The sequence below is a fragment of the Rhodnius prolixus genome, unplaced genomic scaffold (genome assembly GCF_049639745.1).
Source record: "Rhodnius prolixus isolate KJV_2025 unplaced genomic scaffold, Rpr scaffold_1, whole genome shotgun sequence".
In the NCBI taxonomy this organism is placed as follows: domain Eukaryota; kingdom Metazoa; phylum Arthropoda; class Insecta; order Hemiptera; family Reduviidae; genus Rhodnius; species Rhodnius prolixus.
Window position 1 is genome coordinate 50,450,026 of NW_027411581.1, and position 23,589 is coordinate 50,473,614.

Genomic DNA, 23,589 nt, shown 5'->3' on the forward strand with positions numbered 1-23,589 from the left:
GTTACCTTTTTTGTAAACTGCGTAGCGCCTAAACGCGTGAACCGATTTTCATGAATGAGGTGTCATTCGATTCGGAATTTTATGTAGATGTGCCTTTTGGGGGTCTCGTCGCTGTACATCGAATGGGAGAGGAGTTAGCCCCCCTTTATGTAAGCCCCCTCCAAAATTATTATTACTAATTACTCTGTAAATCTTGGCCCGATTTTGATAAAATTTGGTAGGATGATAGGGTTAGGGCTCCCCTACATAACATTAAAGCGACGATCTAATCTTACACTTGTTAAGGGGAAGTATAGCAATCGTTTTGAAATTATCGACACGTGAACTGATTTTCATGAATAAAGTGTCATTCGAATCGAAATTTTGTACAGATTTGCATTTTAAAAGTCTCGACGCTACGCCTCATAAGGAGGGGAGTTTGCCCCACCCAAGTAAAGCCCTTTCTAAAACTATTATTACCAATATTTCCATAACGCTTAGTCCGATTTTGATAAAATTTAGCACGAAGAAGTGATTAAAGGTCCTCTACGTGGCAGTGAAGTGCCATCATGCTCTTACACCTACTAAGAGGAAGTCTTGCAACTGTTAAAATTATCAATGGGTGAACCGATTTACATCAATGAATTGTCGTTCGATTCAAAATCTTTGCCTCTTTGCCTTTTTGGGAGAAGTACTGTATTCGCAGTTTGTTTTTCTTACTCCTCTTAAAAGGAAGTACTGAAATCGCAGTTTAATTTTGCTAGTTACGTACAAATACCTTCCTATTTTATTCAAAACGCTTTCTCAAAAAAATTGTTATTGAGGATGGCAACTATAATCATTCTTTATAAAGATCTCTCCAGTGGTAGTTACAGTTCCGACTTAACACCTTTTCAGGTTATAATGATAGAATTGCTTATTCCAAATTTTAAACAAATCTGTAAAGCAGATATGTAACTTCGCAAAATAGACAAAAATGAAAATCTATCCAAAAGGTACAAAAATCTCCTTAACAAAAACTTACAGTTTTAAAAGTTAAGTATAAGGGTTGATTAAACGCCAAAAGGTACACAAATCAGCTAGTACCCAACATTTCATTCATGCTTAGTTCATATAATTTAAGTAATTTTGCTGCATTAACTTTTCCTTCACATTTTTTAGAATTTATTAGATATCACAGACCCTTATGCTGGCCAGTTCATTCATAATATTATTTTGTTATAATTATGATAAGATGTATATTATATCCGTTTTTAAATAGGTACTTTATTTTAACTCTATTCCGAATTATTCTTCGGATTTAGCTTTAATTTGCCCTTTATTCTGAGATGTCACATATATACGATATATGCAAAAGTAGAAAAAGACAAAGTTAGAGTCGGCTACTGTTTAAATTTGAATCACGGATTTAAAAGAATATTTCAGTCTTGAATTCGTCTTACCGAAATATTCGTGAGCACAAATAACACACAGTTAATAACAAGTAGATTATTCAACATTATTTATTCATTTCTCAATTGTAATTTAATTTAGACCCCCTAATTTTACTTATAGTAAAATACTGGAATAATTAGATGTCCTAAACGTATGCATATCTCATTTATTTTATATTACATGTATACAACATTGTGGGAAGAACACCTAGATTGAGAATGTAATTGAAGAAAACCATATTATTTGCGATAAAGCCAGATAATTATTACCTTTAATTATAAACGTTTGGCTACTACATAAAATAACAATTACTTTAATCGAAGAATGAACTTAAACAGACGATTTAAAAAAATAAATAAAATAAAATAAATAAATAAAATAAACAAAATCATTGATGTATGTTGATGTAAGCATTTTTTCAAAAAGTTTTTGAATTTTTTAACCTGTAATTAATAGTTTGATTATTATAGATTAATATTAATAGATATTAAAGTCAATCTACAGTGCTACTTGAACAAATATTTTGTAGATAAATATGGCCAGCATAAGGGTCTGTGATATCTAATAAATTCTAAAAAATGTGAAGGAAAAGTTAATGCAGCAAAATTACTTAAATTATATGAACTAAGCATGAATGAAATGTTGGGTACTAGCTGATTTGTGTACCTTTTGGCGTTTAATCAACCCTTATACTTAACTTTTAAAACTGTAAGTTTTTGTTAAGGAGATTAGAATAAAATAAACTGTCTTAAAACTGGTTTCCAAAAATGTTTAACACATGTAAATAAATCTGATAAACAATCAATCTCAAAAATATGTATGCAGTAAAGAAATTAATGCTACAGAAACACTGTCTATTAGAAGGGTATATTTAGTCCCCTAAAAGTTCAAACCCATAAATAATATTTATGTTTGAAAAAAAAAAACCTTAATGTTTGCCTTTGGAGGGGGGTGGAAGAAGGAAATCTTCTGATATTTGGCCAACATAAACATGTTTGCGATATGTATTTTTATGTAGGTGCAAGTTATATCACCTAAAAGATGATGTTTTATATCAACAAATGTCTTACATACCTACAAGTCTTGCATCTTTTTTTATTTATTTCTATTTTATTATTATTTTTTTTAATGAACTGAGAAAAAAAAATTTTTTGAATTAAAATAATCTAGTCAAGAAATTTAGTAAAGCAAAATACTTAAAGCCGACAAAACAAAATTGAGTGCAGAAAATATGTAGCGCTTAATTAAGTTTCTATATATAGATGTAATTTATGTTTAGTTAGAGCTGATAGATAAAATAAAAATAAATTCAAATACAAAAAAAAAATATTAAAAAAAAAATTAATCTGTACAGGAAAACTGGGCGGCAAATATAAAATGAGTGTCCAAGACGTGGGTGTCAGTTTTGAATTTGATTTATATACTTTAGGGAGGAGGTTAACTAGACACATTTAAATTGGAGAATGGCCAGATTAAGTTAACTAAAACAATTGAAATTCATTATTTTCGGATGCATTTTGGCATAATGAAAGAGAGTATTTAGATCAATTCTGATCAAGTTCAACACTTCCTTAAGTTTTAGTTTGGCTCCAATATTTTACTAATTTTTATTTGTCTTCAAAATGAAAGATGGAGGCGCTACCAGCGATATTAAATGCAACGCTCGGTAAAGCTAAGTTGTTTTGTGATTCTGGATTCCATATCAGTTCTAAGCTTTGGTCATAATGGTGTTAAATGAGAAAATGAGAACCACCTAATCAATAATTAAATAGAAATAATTAACACTAATTTAAATCTTTACTTCTTTTACTTATGACAGAGGGGGGGGCACCAAATTCTACAATAATTAATTTCAAAAATTACTATTAAAAATGAACAGGCTACGATAGTTTTGCCTTTGTCCAGAATACCCGTTAGGTAGGTCCGCACAAATTAAGTAAAAAAATAACATTTTGCTTACTCATATTTTAATTTCTTAGCAATAATTAATATTATTAATGGCAACACTTCAAATTTGTCTAAATAAAAGCACCACTCTAGACTAAAGATCTTAAGCAGAAACAATTAAAATCCAACATTTTATTGTCAAGAACTAAGATTTGAGGAAATTAGCATCCATAATTCTATTAATTGGAGTAACAGTGAATATTTCATTTAAGAATTGTTTTGCCACTTGCCCGGTTTGACAAGAAGTTGGTTTACATCCTCTGCATACCATTTCAGTTTGCATTATGCAGAAGTGCATACCAGTATTCTTATATATATCTGATACTTCGATATCAACATAAATCATGACATGATGTACGCCATACTTTTCAGAAAAATAAACACTCTATGGTTATATTTTGTGACACCATGTCAGCCTGACGGATAGCACAGTTCTAATAGGTTGTGAATCACTTTTCTTAACAGTTTACAAGAATATTTTGTCACCTAGGCAACTTGGAACGAGTCCAAGAAAGATTTCCAGGATGCTCCGCTGACTCACTTGGCCCATTTATTCTTGTTTTGACGTGGACAACACACCATGGTGGTAATCTAGAGAATTATTGTAAATCTTACCACATCCTTCTCATCCTTTAATCACTCAATCCTCTTACTTCTCTGAACATCCAATGTTTTTCCAGAGAATTTTTACACTCCACAGTATTTACGCATATCTCTTTGAATTAGACCAAAAACTGTCATCATAACATTTAGAACGGAGACACATGCATGCTTTGGACACAAATATAGAAATATATTCCTGTTCAATAACCTCAATCTTTCTCTCCAGGCGTGCTCAGTGAGTTAAAATTAAAAAAAAGAGTAAAAAACAAAAACAACCGCAGGATATTTATATTATCATTTATTTGAAATGTTCAACAGCTAAGAGCAGATCTCTTGCAAAATGTAACTAGTGGCTCTCCAAATGCGGTATTTATTTAGAAAAATGTTGGGGTCTACACCGTTTCACTCGTCGAATACTGTTGTTGGGAAGAGATAAATAACAAAGACCAATATTAGAGGATCGGGATGCTGAAGGAAGTGATAATGAATTTATTGGAAACCATGTACTTGAGTAATATGTATGATAACTATGAATGGGTCTGTTGGGTACATGTATGAAGCATTATTGGTTATTCGAAGTAGAACGTTTACTCTCCGGCGGGGCTCCTGTCCACCTGTCCTCTTCAACTGCAATCCTCTTCCTTATACAGATCTGGTGTGCTACCTTGGGCTCTACATAGACAAACGACTCACGTGGAACCCACACACTAGACTTAAAAGACAAGCAATGACAAAACGTGCGAAACTGCTTTACAGACTTCTTGGACGACGCTCCAAATTACCCATTGAACTGAAACGCTTAATATGCGAGTACAGTACTATTCTCAAAACTATGTGGGCTTACGGACTAGAGCTGTGGGGTTCAGCCAAACCTACAAACATACGGACAGTACAAACATTTCAGTCAAAACTCCTCCGACAGATAGCTGACGCTCCTTTCTACGTGACTAACCACACCCTTCACACCGACCTCAACAATCCCTTCATATACCAACTCGCCAAGACAAAGTACCAAAAATTGTATACTACTCTCTCGACTAGCTCTAATCCTCTTATACTGTCTCTCGCTGCCTTTGACATCCCTAATACTCCTCGCCGACTGAATCGCCAGTGGACCCGCGACTTCCTTGTATTCTGAAGGCCTAAACGCCATTATTCTCCTATCTCTCTTCTCTCCTCATCACACTCTCCTCCTCACATTCTATAGAGAGTGCTACCACTGGGCAGTTTCACTCCTCCTGCTCTCCTCCCGCACCAGTTTATCTTCCCTTTATATCTACGAGGGTCGTTTGAAAAGTCCGTGCAAAAATAAAAACTACTTAATTTTTTGGGGTAAACCTTTTTTATTTTTCAACATAGTCTCCTTTTAGGCTTATACACTTCGTCCAACGCTGCTCTAGTTTGTTGATCCCTTCCGAATAATAGGATTTGTCAAAGTCTAAAAAATAGTCATTCGTTTCTGCAATCACCTCCTCGTTTGATTAAAATCTTTTTCCCGCCAGCCATTTCTTCATATTGGGGAACAAATAGTAGTCCGAGGGAGCCAAGTCTGGCGAATAGGGGGGATGTGAAACGAGTTGGAACCCTATTTCCATTAATTTTGCGACCACAACTGCTGAGATGTGAGCTGGTGCGTTGTCGTGATGGAAAAGAACTTTTTTGTGGGCCAATCGTGGGCGTTTTTCTTGCAGCTCGGTTTTCAAACGGTCCAATAACGATGAATAATATGCACCTGTAATAGTTTTACTCTTTTCCAGATAGTCGATGAGGATTATTCCTTGCGAATCCCAAAAGACAGTCGCCATAATCTTTCCGGCCGAAGGAACGGTATTCGCCTTTTTTGGCGCAGATTCCCCCTTGGTAACCCATTGTTTAGATTGTTCTTTGGTCTCAGGAGTGTAGTGATGTATCCATGTTTCATCCACAGTGACGAAACGACGCTTAAAGTCCTGCGGATTCTTCTGGAACAGCTGCAAACCGTCCTTGCAACACTTCACACGATTTCGTTTTTGGTCAAGCGTGAGCAATCGCGGCACCCATCTTGCGGATAGCTTTGTCATGTCCAAATGTTGATGCAAAATATTATGTACCCGTTCATTCGAGATGCCCACAGCACTAGCAATCTCACGCACCTTCACTCTTCTGTCATCCATCACCATATCATGGATTTTATCAATGATTTCTGGAGTAGTAACCACAACAGGGCGTCCAGAACGTTCAGCGTCACTTGTGCCCATATGGCCACTCCGAAAATTTTGAAACCACTTATAAACTGTTCTAATCGAAGGTGCAGAGTCACCATAATGTTTATCAAGCTTCTTTTTAGTCTCCTGAGGCGTTTTGCTTTTCTTAAAGTAGTGTTTAATCAACACACGAAATTCTTTTTCGTCCATTTTTTGAAAATCACTCGACTTCCTCGATTCAAACGATTGCCAAACACAAAGAAATAGACCGATCTGGCTGAAACTTGGTGTGTGTTCTTCCAAGAGATGCTACTAACTAAACATAACCTCGATACGCGCCAGTAGTGCTATCTCACTGACTTTGCACGGACTTTTCAAACGACCCTCGTACTTATTGTATACGATGTATACAGATTGTAAATTACAAAATAAATTAAAAAAAAAAACATTATTTCCAAAAGAAAATAATTATAATTTGATTTTTATTTGATTGATGATAAGTATAATTTGACCAAACTACACATATCGATCTGCGAATCGTTCCCCTGACCTTGCTGCTATATCAGATTCACAATTCTAAACTCTCTCTACATAATAATTTCTTAACCCACAACTTGTCCTGCACAATTCTCCCGTCAAATCCTTCTCGTAGACTAATGCGACGATGGCCTCGCGACCATCTGGTAGCACAACGTTAAACAGGGCACCCTTCGAATTCAATTCATTTGGTAATTTGCATTAACCTTATGATCGTGGGATGACCTTCATTCAAGCACTTTGTGTTTTTGTTTTATTATGATTTATGCGTTATTATTTTGTTTTCATTGCTTCTATTTGTTTTATTTTTTTATGCTTCACTTGCACATTTATCATATTTGTAGTGGCATCAGTGTAATATGCAGTTGGGAATACATAATTGTAGGAAAAAGAAAATTTCTTTCCTGTAATTATGTATTCCATATTCTAGGTAAGTTGCAGATCCTCTTAATAAAGCTCGCGTTTTCCACAACCACCGGTCACGGTTTGGAACCAAGTTCTTAGTGGCTTAGTGGTTCTTAGTCAAGATCCAGTACCTTGCCCGCTGAAGATAAGGTAAGAGAAAAAGTCATGCGAATTTTCATATGAGATTTGTTTCAATTAATTCATTCAAGTGGAAATATTTCTAGAAATTCTTGTCAAATTTTGGATGTGAATCATTTCAGAGAAATGCACGTTTCAAATTCCCGTGATTACGCAAATTATTTTTAGCAAAGGAATTCGTGTGGGATAGCATGGGCAGCAAGAGTCTGGTGTATACACTATTAGAACTTTTTTCGATCTGTTTCTCTTGGAATGTTCAATTTTGGCTTCAACATTGGGGACTACAATTTCCATTTAAAACTATCTTTTGGGTAATAATTGTAAGTGATTCTGTGACGAAAGGAAATTTATTATATATATAAAAATTTATTATTTATTATATATGACTGAATCAAAGCTTTGACACTTAAATTTAAGATATTTCAAAAAGTAGAGTTAATCGATTTGTTCAGCGAACGGCATATAATTAAAGTCAAAGGCTAAGACAGTGGATCGAACCCCCAATACCGCAAAGTAATTGTCATCATACCATTAATATAACAGCATCATAGCTCTATGGGTAGCGCCTCTAAGCGCTAGTCTCATTTTGCATATTTAGTTATATCATTTTTTTTACAACATTCTAGACGAAATTACAATAGTTTAAGACTAAATCTTGTTAGTTACAATTTCCGCCTACTCTCTAGTACTTCTCTTATTATTATTGTTTGCAATAACTATCATTTATTTCTCAAAATCAGTTTGATCATCGTAGTTACAAAAATAACTCTTATTAATAAGGTGTCTTTTATTTTAAAGAAAATTTGGGAATTTTATCTTTTATAGAAAAAGAGAAAAAAAATTATCAAAGTTGGGTGTTTTTCAACGTTACGCTTTATCGTGCACTTTTTGTCGATCAACCTTTATACAACTAACTAACTAATTAACTAATTTTCCGTCCGCACACTTAGCCAATAGAAAAGTCTGTACTTTATTGCCAATAGAAAGTTTCTAATAAGAGATTTTAGAAGCGTTATGAGTGAAGTTATAAGTGGTTTCTTTCTGAATTTTAAAACCACTTCATAAAGGTGTAAACGTGGAAGAAGTGTAAATAGAAAGTAGTTCGTTAGTCTTTAAACATTTATCAGTCACTTAAATCGTTACTACAAACCAATTTATAACTCAAATCCAATACTAGGAATATTTTTAATAAATTTTGAATTTTGTACGCGGTAATATTTTAGAGCTAAAGACGTAGCCTGGTCAAAAAAAAAAATATATATCATAAATAACGAGGGGTAGAAAAATACTCGCACAAATAAAAAATTAATTCAATTTAATGTATATCGTGAAAGTATAGAGAGGAGTTGGCAAGTTAAGTATTGGTGGGTGTTTTTATTGGATAACGTGTCCTGCCAGATATATAATAAATTTGCATGTGACCTTCAAATAAAAAATTATAACAGTTAAAACTATCGCGTAAATAGTCGTACAATATATTGAGTTAAAAAAAAATAAATAAATAAGAAATACTAGAGAAGGAAGAATATGGTGAACAAGTATCTAAAGAAAGAAGGACATTAACAGAAATGAAAAACTATTTCCATCTCGCCGTAATGTCTAACCGTTCTGATTTAAAAGCAAATTTGTTAATATTTACTCGAACTAGAAAAAAAAAATATTTAAAAAATCTAAACCAGTTAGAAACATTTCTAATGCACAAAAAGGAATCAATAAATCTTTAGATACACTTCCCACCTCCATAAAGCTCATCCTGAATAAAAGTTAGGGACAAGACAGGATGGGTCTGCCAAGTTTTTTTTTTTTATTAAAAAAGCGAGGGAGGTTTTGAAATTTATTAAGCCCTATATTGCCCAACCCGGTTGTGACAGTTTTTCTCTTCGAATCTAGTAGATTTTATTATTATTATTATTAATGGAAAATTTATAAAGGGGGCAATAGTGAGAGACTAAGAATATTGCTGGGGTCATTTAGGGGTTCACGGCCCATCTTTTTTTTTATTATTTTTATAAATATCTTTATTTCATCGAATTTCCATTCAATGCGATTTAAATAATGTTGGTGATAGAGTTTTGTTTTCATTTTAAAAATTTGCTGTTAAATTTCAACACTTCACGAAATTAACAGTTTTGGTACAAAAAAGTAAAATTGTTCCATCACAAACCAATTTAACTTGTAATTTTAGAAATTGCCTAATTTTTCAGGCGGGCTTTACGACCAACTACCAATTAGGTGTCGTGGACGGAGGCGACTAGCAAACATACTTTACTGTAAATTTCTTTTATTAACCATTAAATAAAATCCATAGCCTAAGTCCAGGAATCGAACCCAGTATCACAATATATCAATTTAACTTGTTTTACTGTTCATTATTTTTGGTGACTCATTCATTGTTTCAATAGGATGAAAAACTAAATGCCAATTTCAGTCATTATAAACTTTATTATGCCGAGCTTTCGACCTAGGGACTAGATTATCTTCTGGGCTGTGGAACATATTTACAGTGTGTTAACAATTACATTACAATGAATATAGTATGTATAATGTAACGAAAATTTACAAAAATATTTACCTAATTTACAATATACTGTTTTACATCGTTAAAGGGTTGGTGTGTCTTCCTGTCTTGTCTGTTCATGGACTGAATGTGATCGGTCTGTGTGTGATTTTGTTCGGTTGTAAGGATTTTTTGTAAGGAGTCAAGTATTTTGTAGTAATATACGCCAAATGTTGTTTAAATTGTTGGTGTCAGTTTTGAAATTTAGACTGTTTTCTGTCTTAGATATGTACAGTGCCGAACAAAAGTCTACATACACCACAATATTTCGGGAATTTTCAAAATAAAGAATTATTAGAGTAAAAATTGTGATTTAAACATTTGTAACTATTGTTACTAAATATATATATGAGAGATCAGCCTGTAAAAGTAATATGTTAATCGCATTTAAAAATCACCTGTTGAGCAAAGACGTTGAATTTGTTATAAATTCCAGATTTAATGATCACTATAGATTTGTCAGTCCTCTTGGCTCTAATGAAATGTCTTATCTTCAGTTAGAGGGAAATATTGAAAAGATAAGGATTTTAGCGCAGTTGCGCATGATCTCTAAAAAACATCCTAGAATTTTAGTTCGTGATGTGAGATTACAGTTTTTTCCAAATGAATTGTGCGACTTCTGTAACTTTGGTCAAAACGATTTGTATCACTTTTTATTTATATGCCCCGAGTTGAGGACCCACAGATTTAAATTTATCAATAAGTATTTAAAATCACATGATGATTCTACACTTGATAATTTAACAAACCTGTTAGCCACTAATTCTTCAAGCCAAATCAAAGACATATTTTTATTTTTTCTTAATGCCATTAAATTAAAAAATAAAAAAAAAAAAAATCATTTCCTGTTTATATATTGTAAAACTAGTATTATGAATTTTTCTAATTGTTAACTCAGTTTTTCACTATTGTCTTTACTAAATTTACTTTTTGTAAACTGTATTTTATGACACATTGTACGTTATTATTGCCAATGTTCCAACTCCTTTGCCATGAAGATTATTCTTCAGTGCAAATAAATAAATAAATATATATGAGAGATGAAGAGACCTCTGCCATCTCCCATTGCATATAAATAAAAAGATCGGAGTTCATGCCCGAACAAAAGTCCACATACAGAATTGATAAAATCAATATTATAATAATACTTACTAGTTAGGGTAAATCTTAATATTTACAAATTTATTAGTTTTAGTTGAAACGTGAATATAGGCGGATCTGAGTTAGTTAAGAATTTATTATTATTTAAAATGGTTCACCAATGAAAGGAAATTCCTGTGTCAGAACGCAGATTAATAGTTAAATTAAATAATCAAGGATTTTCATATTGTAACATTGCAAACATTATTCAAAGAAGCCACGCGAGATATCCTTTCCGAACGAGATAAAAGACAAATTTTCAGGGTGTATGCAGACTTTTGTTCGGCCTTGTATATCATTTCTATATATGATGACCTAGTCCCTTGGTGGAAAGCTCGGCATAATAAAGTTTATAATGACTGAAACTGGCATTAATTTTTCATCCTATTGAAACTATGATTCAGTCACCAAAAATAATGAACAGTAATTGTTTTATTACTTTACTCTCAATAATCGTATTTTTAGAGGTAAAAAAAAATTAAATTCATATTTCACTTCTCATTATTTAAAAAAAATTGTAATGTTCTAATTTTTTAAAAAAAGGCATCTTCTTATCGGTACAAAATCTCTAGCCATATTTACTACGGAACTTTTTACCAAGTAAAGGTCGCCGAAGTTAGTTGAATGGCAGCGAGCACTGACGTTCACCTCTCTCTGGGAGAATTAAGTCTGTGAAGATATGTGTGTTTACACCATTGGAAGAATTCTTTTTGTAATTCATACAATTCACTTCTCTTTCTCTATTCTTCTCTCCTTTCTCCCTATAATTCTATCTCCTCTCTCTCTCTCTCTCTCTCTCTCTCTCTCTCTCTCTCTCTCTCTCTCTCTCTCTCTCTCTTACTATCAACTCTACGTGTTGGTCTAGTGGTCAAGAACGTGGCTTTGTGAGTAGGAGATCCCCAGTTCGAATCCCGCGTATGACTACTTTTTATTTGATAGAAAAAAATTGTTTATGGTAAAGTATGAGCTTCGGCCCCTGTCCACGACACCTAATTGGTAGTTGGACGTTAAGTCCCGCCCGAAAAAATAGGCGATTACTTTACTATCAACTCAGAGAACCACATGCTCATCCCCATTTATCTAGCAACCATCAAAAAAAGGGTATACTATAATATATCACTATAAATACTATAAAGGATACCTATAATTTCACTACCATTAGAGCTACTATTTTTTAAATGCATAATCGGGCCCATCTGAAAACCTCCTTGTAGCACCTAAAAAGGTTATTTTTCCGGCAGGTTTTACGTCCAACCACCAATTTCATGTCGAGAACGGCGGCGGATAGCAAACACTACAAACATTTCATTGACCATTAGAATTAAAAGGCCTAGACCGGAAATCGAAACTAATACAATAAATACATCATAGCTTTTGCGAGCCTGGTTTATAAACCGTTTGGTCTTACTATTTACAGCGGCTAATTCTGTTGACATGGAATCCAAAATAAATGTTTGCATAATACGTCATGGGTTTGAAAGTGTATATTTAAGGTAATTTCGAAAAGGTTGTTGAAAGAAATTTTTTCCAGGACCTCCTCTAACGAATTGTCTAGGTAAACTTTAAAAATAGTAAAAATTGGGCTAACTGTAGCCAAAAACTCCGCTAAGTCTTTGTTTTCCCTACTGTATTCAGTTCTAAGTAATTACTATATATTTTAGATTAGAACAAAAGTCTATCGGATACAAATTGGACTAGCGGTCCATGTTCAATGTCTGTTAGGATTTATATTTTTAGCAAACCTCGCCTGTAATGCAGTCTTAGGTTTATTTATTTATTTAAAGCGAGTCGAGATCTAAAGTCAATAGCGCAAGAAGTCTTCGTAATTAAACGATTCCCTACTAAAGTCTATATTTTTGTTTTTTAATTTATTTTGTTATTTAAAATCTGTATACTGTATACAATAAGTAAATATGAAGACTGAATATAAAACTGGTGTGGGTGGAGAGCAGGAGGAGAGAAGCTACCCAGTGGTAGCACTCTCTATAGGAGAGAGGAGGATATGGGAGGAGAATGTGAGGAGGAGATACGAGGAGGAGAGAGGAGAGTAACAATGTAGGTCTTCAGCCTACAAGGAAGTCGCGGGGCCACTGGCGATTCAGTCGGCGAGGAGTATTAGGGATGTCAGAGGAGGCGAGAGACTGTACAAGAGGATTTGAGCAAGTAGAGAGTAGGAATTTTTGATATTTAGTCTTGGCGTATTGGTCTATGAAGGGAATATTGAGGTAGTTGTGAAGAGTGAGGTTAGTCACTGTAGAAAGGAGCGTCAGCTATCTGTCGGAGGAGTTTTGATTGAAATGTTTGCGCCGTCCTTACGTTTGTTGGTTTGGCTGAACCCTACAGCTCTAGTCCGTAGGTCCACATAGATTTGAGGATAGTGTTGAATGTTAAACGTTTGAGTTCTAAGGGCAATTTGGAGCGTCGTCCAAGAAGTTTGTAAAGTAGTTTCGCACGTTTCGTCATTGCTTGTCTTTTAAGTCTAGTGTGTGGGTTCCACGTGAGTCGTTTGTCTATGTAGAGCGCAAGGTAGCGCACCAGATTTGTATAAGGAAGAGGATTGTTGTTGAAGAGGACAGGTGGACAGGAGCCCCGCCGGAGAGTATACGTGGCATGCTGAAGTCTATATTTAAATAAGAAATAGAAATCGCCAAAGTAAGGGCACGTAAATTTTATTACACTTTTAGTAACCAGGCTAAATTTGGACTTTTGTATAAAAACATTTTCTAGTATGGAGGACCTACAAAGTACTTCCAATAAAACCCAATCTGCATGCATGCAATTCAGAAATGTTTTACTCCCAGCTGTAACTAGATGGCGCCAACTTGGCTGCAGCAGGATTCCACTATCACACATACACACATTATAAACTAGTGTCAGTAGCCAACACTCACATTTAAAAATATACCTGAGATGTAACCTTCGTGCATTTGTGATGCAACCATTGCATAATTGTAACTGTTAATTAATTTGCAGCTTAGATCACTACGATTTAAGAGAGATCTAGAGAAATGATTAAAATGTTCATGTGTACACGAAGCTTACTCAGTAGCGGCCATGATGGCATCTTAGTGAAAATAGTTGTATTTAATTTGAACTCTTCGCGACTTTTTTTATTTTATTTAGAGTTTACGGTCGATACATGCATACTAATACAATTTTTAGAGAAGCATTTTTTCAGAGAACTTCAATACGTATATTTTAGGGTGCAAACTTAAAAAATAAGACAATCTGTACAATTGAAACACATTTTCACGACCGAGTAAAAAACAAGCAGGCACATCCCTTTTATTGCAAAAAGTTTGAAATTATAAAAACAGTTATTTCTTTATCGAATTAAAAGCTCATGTTTAAGGGCGAGTGGAACAGTAACAGGTGAATAATAGAATATACAGCAAGAAGTAGACAAAAAAATAAATATTTTATCTGCTACTATTAAGACCTTAAATCACAGAATTAACGAATAGTTGCGATTATTTACTAAATAATTTGATTAATCTTTAGATTGGATATCTTTGAAAGAGTGGTATATCTGGGCCTAATAATCTGTTAGAAGAACGAGTTCTAGTTGGCTCTAGTACAAGTAATTGTTCACGGTTAGCGCCCTTGGCGGCAGTTGTGCTACACACTTATCTAGAGTGTTTTCGTTTTCTTTTACTTGCCTTTATTACACGATTAATTATTTGAACCACAATATTATTGTTTAAAGTGTGGAATAATGGTAAGGTGAACAAGAATTCAAGATAAATGGTAGCATGAAACTCAAGGACAACCCGGTTGATGAGTGTTGAAAGAGGGATTGACAAAATCTTATCGAATATGTTTTTAATTTTATTTTCTTAAAAAAAGTTTGTCTTAAATGAATGAAAGAAATTTTAAAGTAGAGAAAAGAAATTTAGAAGATGAAGAGAAAAATAAAAGTTTATTGATTAAAACAGAAATAGATGGTATGCTTTAAGTAAAAATGAAACTTGGCAGAGCATCACCATGTTAAATACTGAAATGATGTAATTTTAGGCCATTATTTAAAGCTAAAAACTTGTTCCTTTCTTTGAGTTCCTCCAATCGTAAAAGAGAGAGCATTTTGCCCCCTAAAGTACGAGTATAATAGCAATTGTAAGTTCTATTTATACCAAATAAACTAAATAGATGTTGAATACCTCAAAAAAAAAGAAAAAGGAATTAATACGTTGAAGAATTGAAACAGTACAACTTAAAATTTAGTTAGTTTCGAAACACGCGTTTATGTACCCTTTGTCGGAAGAGTGAATGCATTCAGAAGTTGTCTTCTGAGATTCTAAAGAAACAGCCCAACAAACCATGCTCTTTAAGAAATCCCAGAACACCAAAAAGAATGAAGAGATCAATCCATCAAGGGAGAAAAGGTTTGTAAGAGGTTAACCGTAACCCTAACAAAGGCTGTTCAGAAGCGACTAGTTTTTTTACTAAACATTAGACCCACTTTTCTGCTGTCTTCTACAATTTACCATATTGCGGAAAACTATTTCGAAAATTTGACAGTAATAGAAAATTAATTGGTCGAGGAAACTGCGGAACTGGTGACTAAAGGAAATTCATCTGCTTCTACTTCCGTTGGCGATCATACCAAAAAGGAGAATCAAGGTACTCCTCCATTGTCTTGCTACTAAATCCTGGCTCACTTGCTCCTCTAAATCAGCTATCCACCTCAAGAGAGCTCTACCCTTTCTTCTTCTACCTTCTTAGAGCGGTTCAACATGCTTCTGGCAAAACTCTCTGTCCCCATTCTTTCTTTAACCAATCCCTTCTCTTAAAAATGCCTTCATCAACGAACAGCTACTTCAATTCAACATTTGTGCAGGTCCCCTCCTCCACTGTCCACGTTTATGTAATATGGGACCACATATTTTCCTTGCTTCCTTACTTTGCCGTCTTCCATTTTACGAGGATCATCTTGTTGCCTTCATATAGCTTATTTGGTTCCTATTAACATGAGGACCTAACTCTTTTACTTCCTCTATAAGGATCTTGTTGGGCACACAGGTAAGATGACATTTTAACATCAAATTAAACTTCTGACTAGACACTCTGAACCTTCACTTGGGATTATCCAAGTCATTTTTTAATAATCTAATTAACTTCTTTGATGCTCACGAAATTCTAATCACATATTCTCCTGTATTACTGTAGAATAACTAAGAATAAATGGTTTACACTGAAATGGTAATTCTTTTTTCCTTATTTGCGGAAACCTAATCCAAGGAGTGTTTTTTGACTGGAAGGATAGGATTCAGTAGGCATGAAAGTTTTTACTGAGCCCCAAATGTCCCTAATGTCCAGACAGGTTTGAGTATCATGGTGAAGATAAGTCGTTTGTTCTTTAATGAAAGTTTCGATCGTTTTGTCGAAAAGTCTAGAGAGAAGTTTGAATCGTCGGTTTAGTTCTTTCCGTTTGAGTCTAGTATGTTGATTCCAGGTCAGGCGTTTGCCCATGAAGAGTCCTAAGTACTTACCACAATCTGTGGTGGGAAGAATGAGGTTTAGGTGATCGGGTGGTAGGATAGTACGCCTTAGGGAGAATGTAACTCTCCATTTCTTTGGCCAAGGCTAAACGGATTCTATGTGGAATTGAAAGATAAGGACCAACATTTGACAGAGGAAAGGACTGCCATGTTCTTGGACACTTATAATGGAATTTTGTTTTTTTTAATTAAAACAATATTAGACAATAAAATTAGTATCAGTGCTGATAGAAAAGATAAAAGAGCCGGCAATAAATTGGCTGTTAATCACTCTAATATCCGAAAGAGAGATAAATGCGGAATGACGTGAGAGGATGAAAGATTGGCACCCATAAATAGCCAGGCCTGATCATTATTTCAGACGCCCTCAGAATATGGGACACAAGCAATGTCTGCCAAACCAGCATGTGTCGCCACACTAACTCATTCTATAGCGCCAATTGTTTTTATCAAATTATTTATATTACTTCAAATATACCTCACGAAAAGTCAGTATCAAAATAGCCGAACTTCTGTACAACTGTATGTAAGCGATCATCCTCTTTAGTCTTTTATCAGAACAAATAAAAGGCATAATTTAAAATATCTCAATTTTGAAGTAAATTCATTTATTATTACAGTTTTACGAAAAGGGGAACGAGCTCTAGCTTATCTCGGGAGCCAGTTTTCTTGAGGAGAAGTAAGGTTTTCAAAGCATTTTTACTAGAATAACATCTAAGAGCAGCTGAGGGAACTGGCGCCCGAAGCCAAAGCCTTTTGTTATTCATTGCCGGCCTTCAAACAATGTTCCCTCAATACTGATGATGCTGACTGTCACTGAGCTAAAAGAGGAGCCTAAAAAAATAAAACAGGCTGGACCCGCGACCGGAACCTTAGCATGAGAGTTCAGCAAACTAATCATTCAGCTAATTCATTCTCTAATAAAGAGTTATTATTAACCAAATTATACAAATATATTTTATTTATTTATATTTTTGTTTAAGGGAGGAGCGAGACCTCGCTTGAGATGGCTGTATTAAGAGGCAAACCTGCGGTTTCTAGCCATTAGAAGACTGTGTGTCTTGGATCGGAACGAGTGGAATTCTGCATCATAAGATGCAAAATCCTTAACAGACTGTACCACTCTTCTGTTAAGTATTGCAAAATGTTTACCGACTCGAATTTTTTTAATTAAGACTACCCGCTAGGATAGTTGTAAAAGGACTGATAGTCCAATAAACTGCACGAAAAAGCATAATGTTGAAAGACACCAAACTGTGACGACTTTTTTTTCTCTTTTATTATGACGTGTGACTAGTTTTTTCGGTTGTAATTCCAAATTAAGGAAATACTTAAGTTCTGTAAAAACATGAAATGTAGTTCCTAGATGTTATCAAAACTAAAGAAAAACCATATTTATTAATTCCATTTTTTTTTCTTATTAATAATTTTTATTAGTTACTAATATAATTAAAAATACGGAAATTTTGACCTGAAAACTTGCAATGAGCGTATGCTATAGAATTTCGCGACTTAGTTTGTTTAGTTCTTAAAATATGAGTTAGTATAACACACATTGAGGAAAATTTGGCGAAGTTCCAGGTCAGAAGAAGCAGAAGAATTGGAAAAACATTGAAACTGATACGAGGAAAACCAACCACTGTGAAGGATCTATGAAAATATATAAGAATAGAAATTTTCACTTACGCAATATTTGTTTAAACTTTGAGAATGTACAAGAGCGAAAAAAATACTTTAGAAAAAAATCTAAAAAAAAGTCTACTGTAATGTGAATAAAATTATCAATTAAGTTTATTATTATAATTATAAATAAAAATACTATTATTTTGCAGTCACGCCAAAATTTAAGTTCATCCGAAAATAATAATTAATAAAACAAATTAAATTAATGAATGGAACATGGAAGTGACCTATAACGAGCGGGAGCAAGATAGTAAACAGTGAAGAAATGTTTAAAAAAATATAAATGCACTGGTAATGAATAGATATTTTGGAAAAGTTGACCAATTAGTACTTCAAACATAAACAATAAACACATATTAACTGATACGAGGAAAACTAACCACTGTGAAGTATCTATGAAAATATAGAAGAATAGAAATTAAGTACACTTAAACGTTTTATTCAACAACTATTCCTCATCTTGAATGAAACAAATTATTTCTTGAAGAAAAGCAAAACTTTTAGAAGTAAGTTACTTTTAAGCCCACATGACAGCGCCACCTGATAGCTGCCTTTTTTATCAAATTAAATTGGGGAATAATTCACTTTTAATGGTTTTCAGAAGATGCTACGCTATCTAAATATTATGTATTACAGTTAATAAAATGTGTTAAAAACAAAAAAAGTAATAAAATTTTCAGCAATAATGATAACAATGCAATTGATTTTAATAATCCTTAACACTAAAGTCAATGGAAAGTAATTAATCTCATAAAAAGGACGTTTTGCTGAATGTTTTCATTAAACAATATTTTCTTAATTTTTTGTAACATTCTATTCCCTTTTTGGAGATTTCTATTTATTTGGAGAAATAGATTCATCAGTTTGGTGTACAGAATTTGACTTCTACTATATTTTACACACTTGCTAAATAAGAAACGTGTTTGAAACAGTAACGTAATTGAAGTCATCTTCTAATATGATAAGTATGATAAAGTTTGAACGTAGTAAAAAACTGGTATTTATGCGACGACAAAAACTATTAATAATATAGTGAATAATACAGTTCACTAGGCACCACTATCTCAGTTATTTTTACAGGGAAATAATAGTTTTTAATTGAAATATTTATAAAATGAAATTCTAATTACTTAATAAGAATTGCGTAAATAAGTAAAATCTTAATAGAAAATTTTAAATCGTAGAGATGAATAAGTAACATATTCTTTATTTCATGTGTATATCAACCCTTATACAACTGTCCTACCGGACAGTTTTCATTTCATTTTTATTATTATTATTGAACGTTTTGGTGTGGTTTGTTTCGCTGTTCACTGAAATTCTCAATTACATGTACATGTACACTAAGTTACTAACTGATACACATACTCTACTATTTGAAGTGTTCTTTTAAGATTTTACATGAACGTGCATTATTTATTAAGGGATTTGAATCCCACTTTACAAATATTTAATTTAAAAATTCTCACTTCCCAAAATGAACTAGATTCATTGTCGCAAGTTCGAATTCGTGCGCCTCCTAGTATAAAGTTACGATTCCTAAACATTGCCTGTATACAAAACATTTACTACCCCATATATATATACGTACAAACTAGTTTTTATTATTACTACTCTTACAGACATGCAACAATTTTAATTAACATTTTAAGTAACGCACGTCAACACTATGTAACCTCGTCCCCTCATTCAGCCAGCAAGTTCATGATAGAAACATAATGAAAATCAAATTCTATGCAATGTATGACTAACGAACATTTTAAACTTCACTTAGGCTTTGCAACTTACTTCTATTCCTGAATAGGAAAATCAACCATCATCCTTCACTTGTAACATATAAATGATTTATTACTATTATTACTAAATAGACCGACATGAAGGAACCTAGTTTATAAGAGATAAATTTTGGCACAATAAGAAGTAGACTGTGACAAAGTGAAATTCTTATATGATGGATCTTCAATAAACTTAAGAAATTATAATTTTTGAAGATAAGATTTCACGTAATGAACATTCTGAAAACACATTAATAAATATTCACTTACCAAGTATAATTCTAATGTCTCTTCGCCCACAACGTTTGATTAGAGCTTCTTCAAGGTGGTTTCATTTCCGATATTTCACTGCTATATGTATCTGAAAAATAATGTTTTGTTTTAGAAAATTTGTTACTAAGAATATTTCATATCTAAGAGATAAAAAAATATGGTGAATAAATAATAGAATAAGGGTCTGTCTTGATCAATAATAATACATAGGTAAAAGTATGGGGCGGCAACCAGGGAGACAAAATATTCATTTAGTAAAATCAATTACACTAGTTCATGAAACAAGTTGTTAAAGTAACTAAAAAGTATCATATTGTATTACATTATTCGTGCTTTTTGTGGATCTGCCGAATAGATAAGAACCGAAAAATCTGAGATCTAATTTTTGGATAAATATTTAATGTTTGAAGAGAAGTATGGTAAGGAATACTGAAATTAAACAGACACCAAGTATGATTAAGTTGGAATTTGGAGGAGAAAACAACAGTCTTTAATGCAAAAGCTATTTACAAATAGTTAATATAGTAATTATTTATTTCACTAAGGATAATATGCTACTAATTATTTGTTTCACTTAGGAAATCAATACTAGCCTTTCACAGTTAACAGAACAAAAAAGATTGAATAATCTTGAATGAGACATTCCAAGAATAGCCTCCATTACCCCATTATTATAATACATTTGTTAAGTTAATAAATTGTTTTGAGAAGTTTTTGGAATTAAAAGAATTTTCGCTTATTATAGAGATAGGCATTAGGCACTGCTTTTGCTCAAACTCTTGATAGCACAAACATTACTATCAAAAAATTGCTAAGTACCAAATCAAAAATTTTAAAAAGATAAGAGTAGAAGTAATTTCAACCACAATAGCACAGTACGAAACTAATACCTGAAACTTCACTTTTTTGAAAATACCTGTAACCTCTCATACAAACAGAAGTTAACCTTTGATACAAATCTAGAAATTGTTAAGTAGGATTTAACACCGACAGCTAGTTATTGAGCAACTTCTACACAGAAAATTCTTATGTTTAATGCTGCAAAATATTCGTATTTCTAAGTACTAGAAAATAATAACGAACTACTGTAAGTCGTTTACTTATCAGCTTGAAGATTTGAAGCACAGTACCCACTTCTAGTTCAGTTTAGAATCACACTCTTTAATTCAGGGGCATTCAAGCAACAATACCAGCTTAGGACAAGCCTTTACACCTATTAGAATTAGATTCCAACAAAATCACCTCTGATTATCAATAATAATCCCAAATGCACCTTCTAACACTTATCATAATTTATACACTACCGAAATCATTGTTATGGAATACGTTGATCGCTATGTTTAAAAACCCTCCATAACATAAAAATTTTAATACATATCCTGATATCTCACACCACTTTAATGATCTATTCAATCATTGCAGCCCCAGTAACACATAACAATAAGTATTATTCACTATCTTAAATAAAACCAATTGCGTGGGCGCGGCCCCAAACTCAGATTTACAGTATTTTTCACGTTGAACTATAAATTATTAATACTTACCATTTCTAATTGATAATGAGATTAAATTTTTACTTCACTCAAAATGGATACCGAGTTTTTAATTAGAACTATAAACATTACAGTCTCCACTAGATATAGGCTACCATTTAGGGATACCCAACCACCATATTTAAACATGTGTTATTTTACGTCAAATAAATAATTTTATTGAATGCTTATATCATTTATTATATCAAAACGAATAAAATTTTTATTTTTAATGTATATAAAAAGAATATTAGGAAGTTTTTTTAAAAAATATAAAATGTTATATATAACAGATATTCAAACCAAAAGAAAATTAATAACCTACTTAATTACTAAGTAAATAAACTTTAAATTATAAAATATAGATAATTAGAAATTTCAGTCTTATATTTTTAAACATTTATTTTTAATGTTTAAAAAGCAATGTAACAGCATTTAGGTTAAGGAGTTACTCGGTAATTGCTGAACTCTTGCGGCTATTTAACGAATCAAACATTCGATTTAGTTCTCACTGGAGATCATACATAATTTTAGTAGTAAAATTGAGAGAAATGGATGAAGGGTTAAACATTTTATCGTTGTTAGTTTAATTAACAATTCTTTTCTTACGATTACATCAATTAAATTAATAGTGATTTTTTGTTTAAACAAAAGATGGGCGATTCTTCTGTTCAACTCGTGAGTATGAAATTTTGCGATCTTAAAAAAAATTATTATTTAAGAACTTAGTTCTTTCCTATTTCCTATTTTTATTAAAAAAAGTGTTTCTCTTGACTTACAAATAATTAAGAAATATTTTTAATAATCAGAAATAAAAAATGATAACTTTATACTATTGTATCAGCTGAGAAATTATGTTATCAGTATCTATTATCACTTAACCGACATTTTGTTTTACATCTCTGTATATCTTGTAATAAGATTTTATATGATTAGTTAAGAACCTTTTGTAATTTAACTTGAATGGCGCTAGGTCTAACCTACGGACTACTGACCTACTTCTGTCTGCATAATCAATTCTTACTATCATTGGGTTTTGCCCTCTTACGAACCCTTTAAATATTCTTTTGTTAGTGCGTTTCCTATTTTTTTAAAGTTTTCACTTGTCAAAATTGTTATATGTTTCATATATTTAAAAAGTACATAAGTTTGATGAAGATTTAAATGTAAATCAATCTCTTTTTATGTAGACACAGCCTAGACGGCGCCAGTCTATTCTAGGAATTACCTTCGGTTGATTGATGTTCTAATGCTCGATTTTTTTTTTCAAACAATATATTTCTGTTGGTTTCATTTCCTGAGAGGCCTTACAGTTTTAGATTTTATATCATATTATCGCAAACTATTGTTATTTTTTATTTATTTTTGTATAAAACTAGTAGGTAAGCAGGTAAGTTCATTACATTTTATTTATTTAAGCATTTGAAGTAATAAGCTTCACCATGAATGAAAAGCTTTAGAATCTAAACTAGATAAATAATATCAGTTCATAAGTAGCGGTTCTGCATACCAAATTGACGTCATACATTAAGGGTTAAAGAACTCTTTATGTACACTCGTCCACACATTATTTATTCCCGCATTATTTTATTAACTATTAAATTTCCCGATTGTACTGATATTAGTAGAAAGATTGGCGTTGAAAGATAACACAAAATATGACGTTTATTGCATTATTAGCTAACTGTTGCAAAAAAAAAAAAAATTGTTTAGGTTAGCCTAATCAAGGTCGTGACCGACTTCTTTTATTTCTTGATCTGAACATTGTTTACGTTTTTTTTTTTTTTTTCTTAAAGTGAATATCAATTTATTATTTATTTTTAATTAATGGTCACTAGTTTCTGCATTATTTTTTCCTCTTATAGAAATTTCTATCTAGATTAGATTTTTTTTTCTACAGTATGA

The 23,589-nt window shown here is 32.6% G+C and overlaps 2 protein-coding genes and 1 long non-coding RNA gene across 4 annotated transcripts in view; 2 read left to right on the forward strand and 1 right to left on the reverse strand.

Moving 5' to 3' along the window:
- Positions 1–21,841, reverse strand: part of LOC141449283 (uncharacterized) — a 156,697-nt gene extending 134,856 nt beyond the window's left edge. Inside the window, exons 1-2 of the mRNA XM_074118549.1 lie at positions 21,697–21,841; positions 20,150–20,240 (exon numbers count right to left, since the gene is read on the reverse strand). The gene's annotated coding sequence lies outside the window, so the exon portion shown is untranslated. The remainder of the gene's footprint in view (positions 1–20,149; positions 20,241–21,696) is intronic.
- LOC141461724 (uncharacterized) lies at positions 7,058–18,663 on the forward strand. The gene is made up of 2 exons (XR_012463017.1): positions 7,058–7,238; positions 17,405–18,663. It is a non-coding gene; the product is annotated as an uncharacterized lncRNA (long non-coding RNA).
- A 359-nt stretch (positions 21,842–22,200) lies between the features above and the next one.
- Pdk1 (Phosphoinositide-dependent kinase 1) overlaps positions 22,201–23,589 on the forward strand; it is a 120,744-nt gene continuing 119,355 nt past the window's right edge. Inside the window, exon 1 of one of the 2 annotated variants that reach the window (XM_074143016.1) lies at positions 22,201–22,362. In XM_074143016.1, the coding sequence (XP_073999117.1) occupies positions 22,339–22,362 (24 nt within the window). In that variant the 5' untranslated portion in view covers positions 22,201–22,338. The remainder of the gene's footprint in view (positions 22,363–23,589) is intronic. The other variant, XM_074143035.1, reaches the window with a different exon arrangement.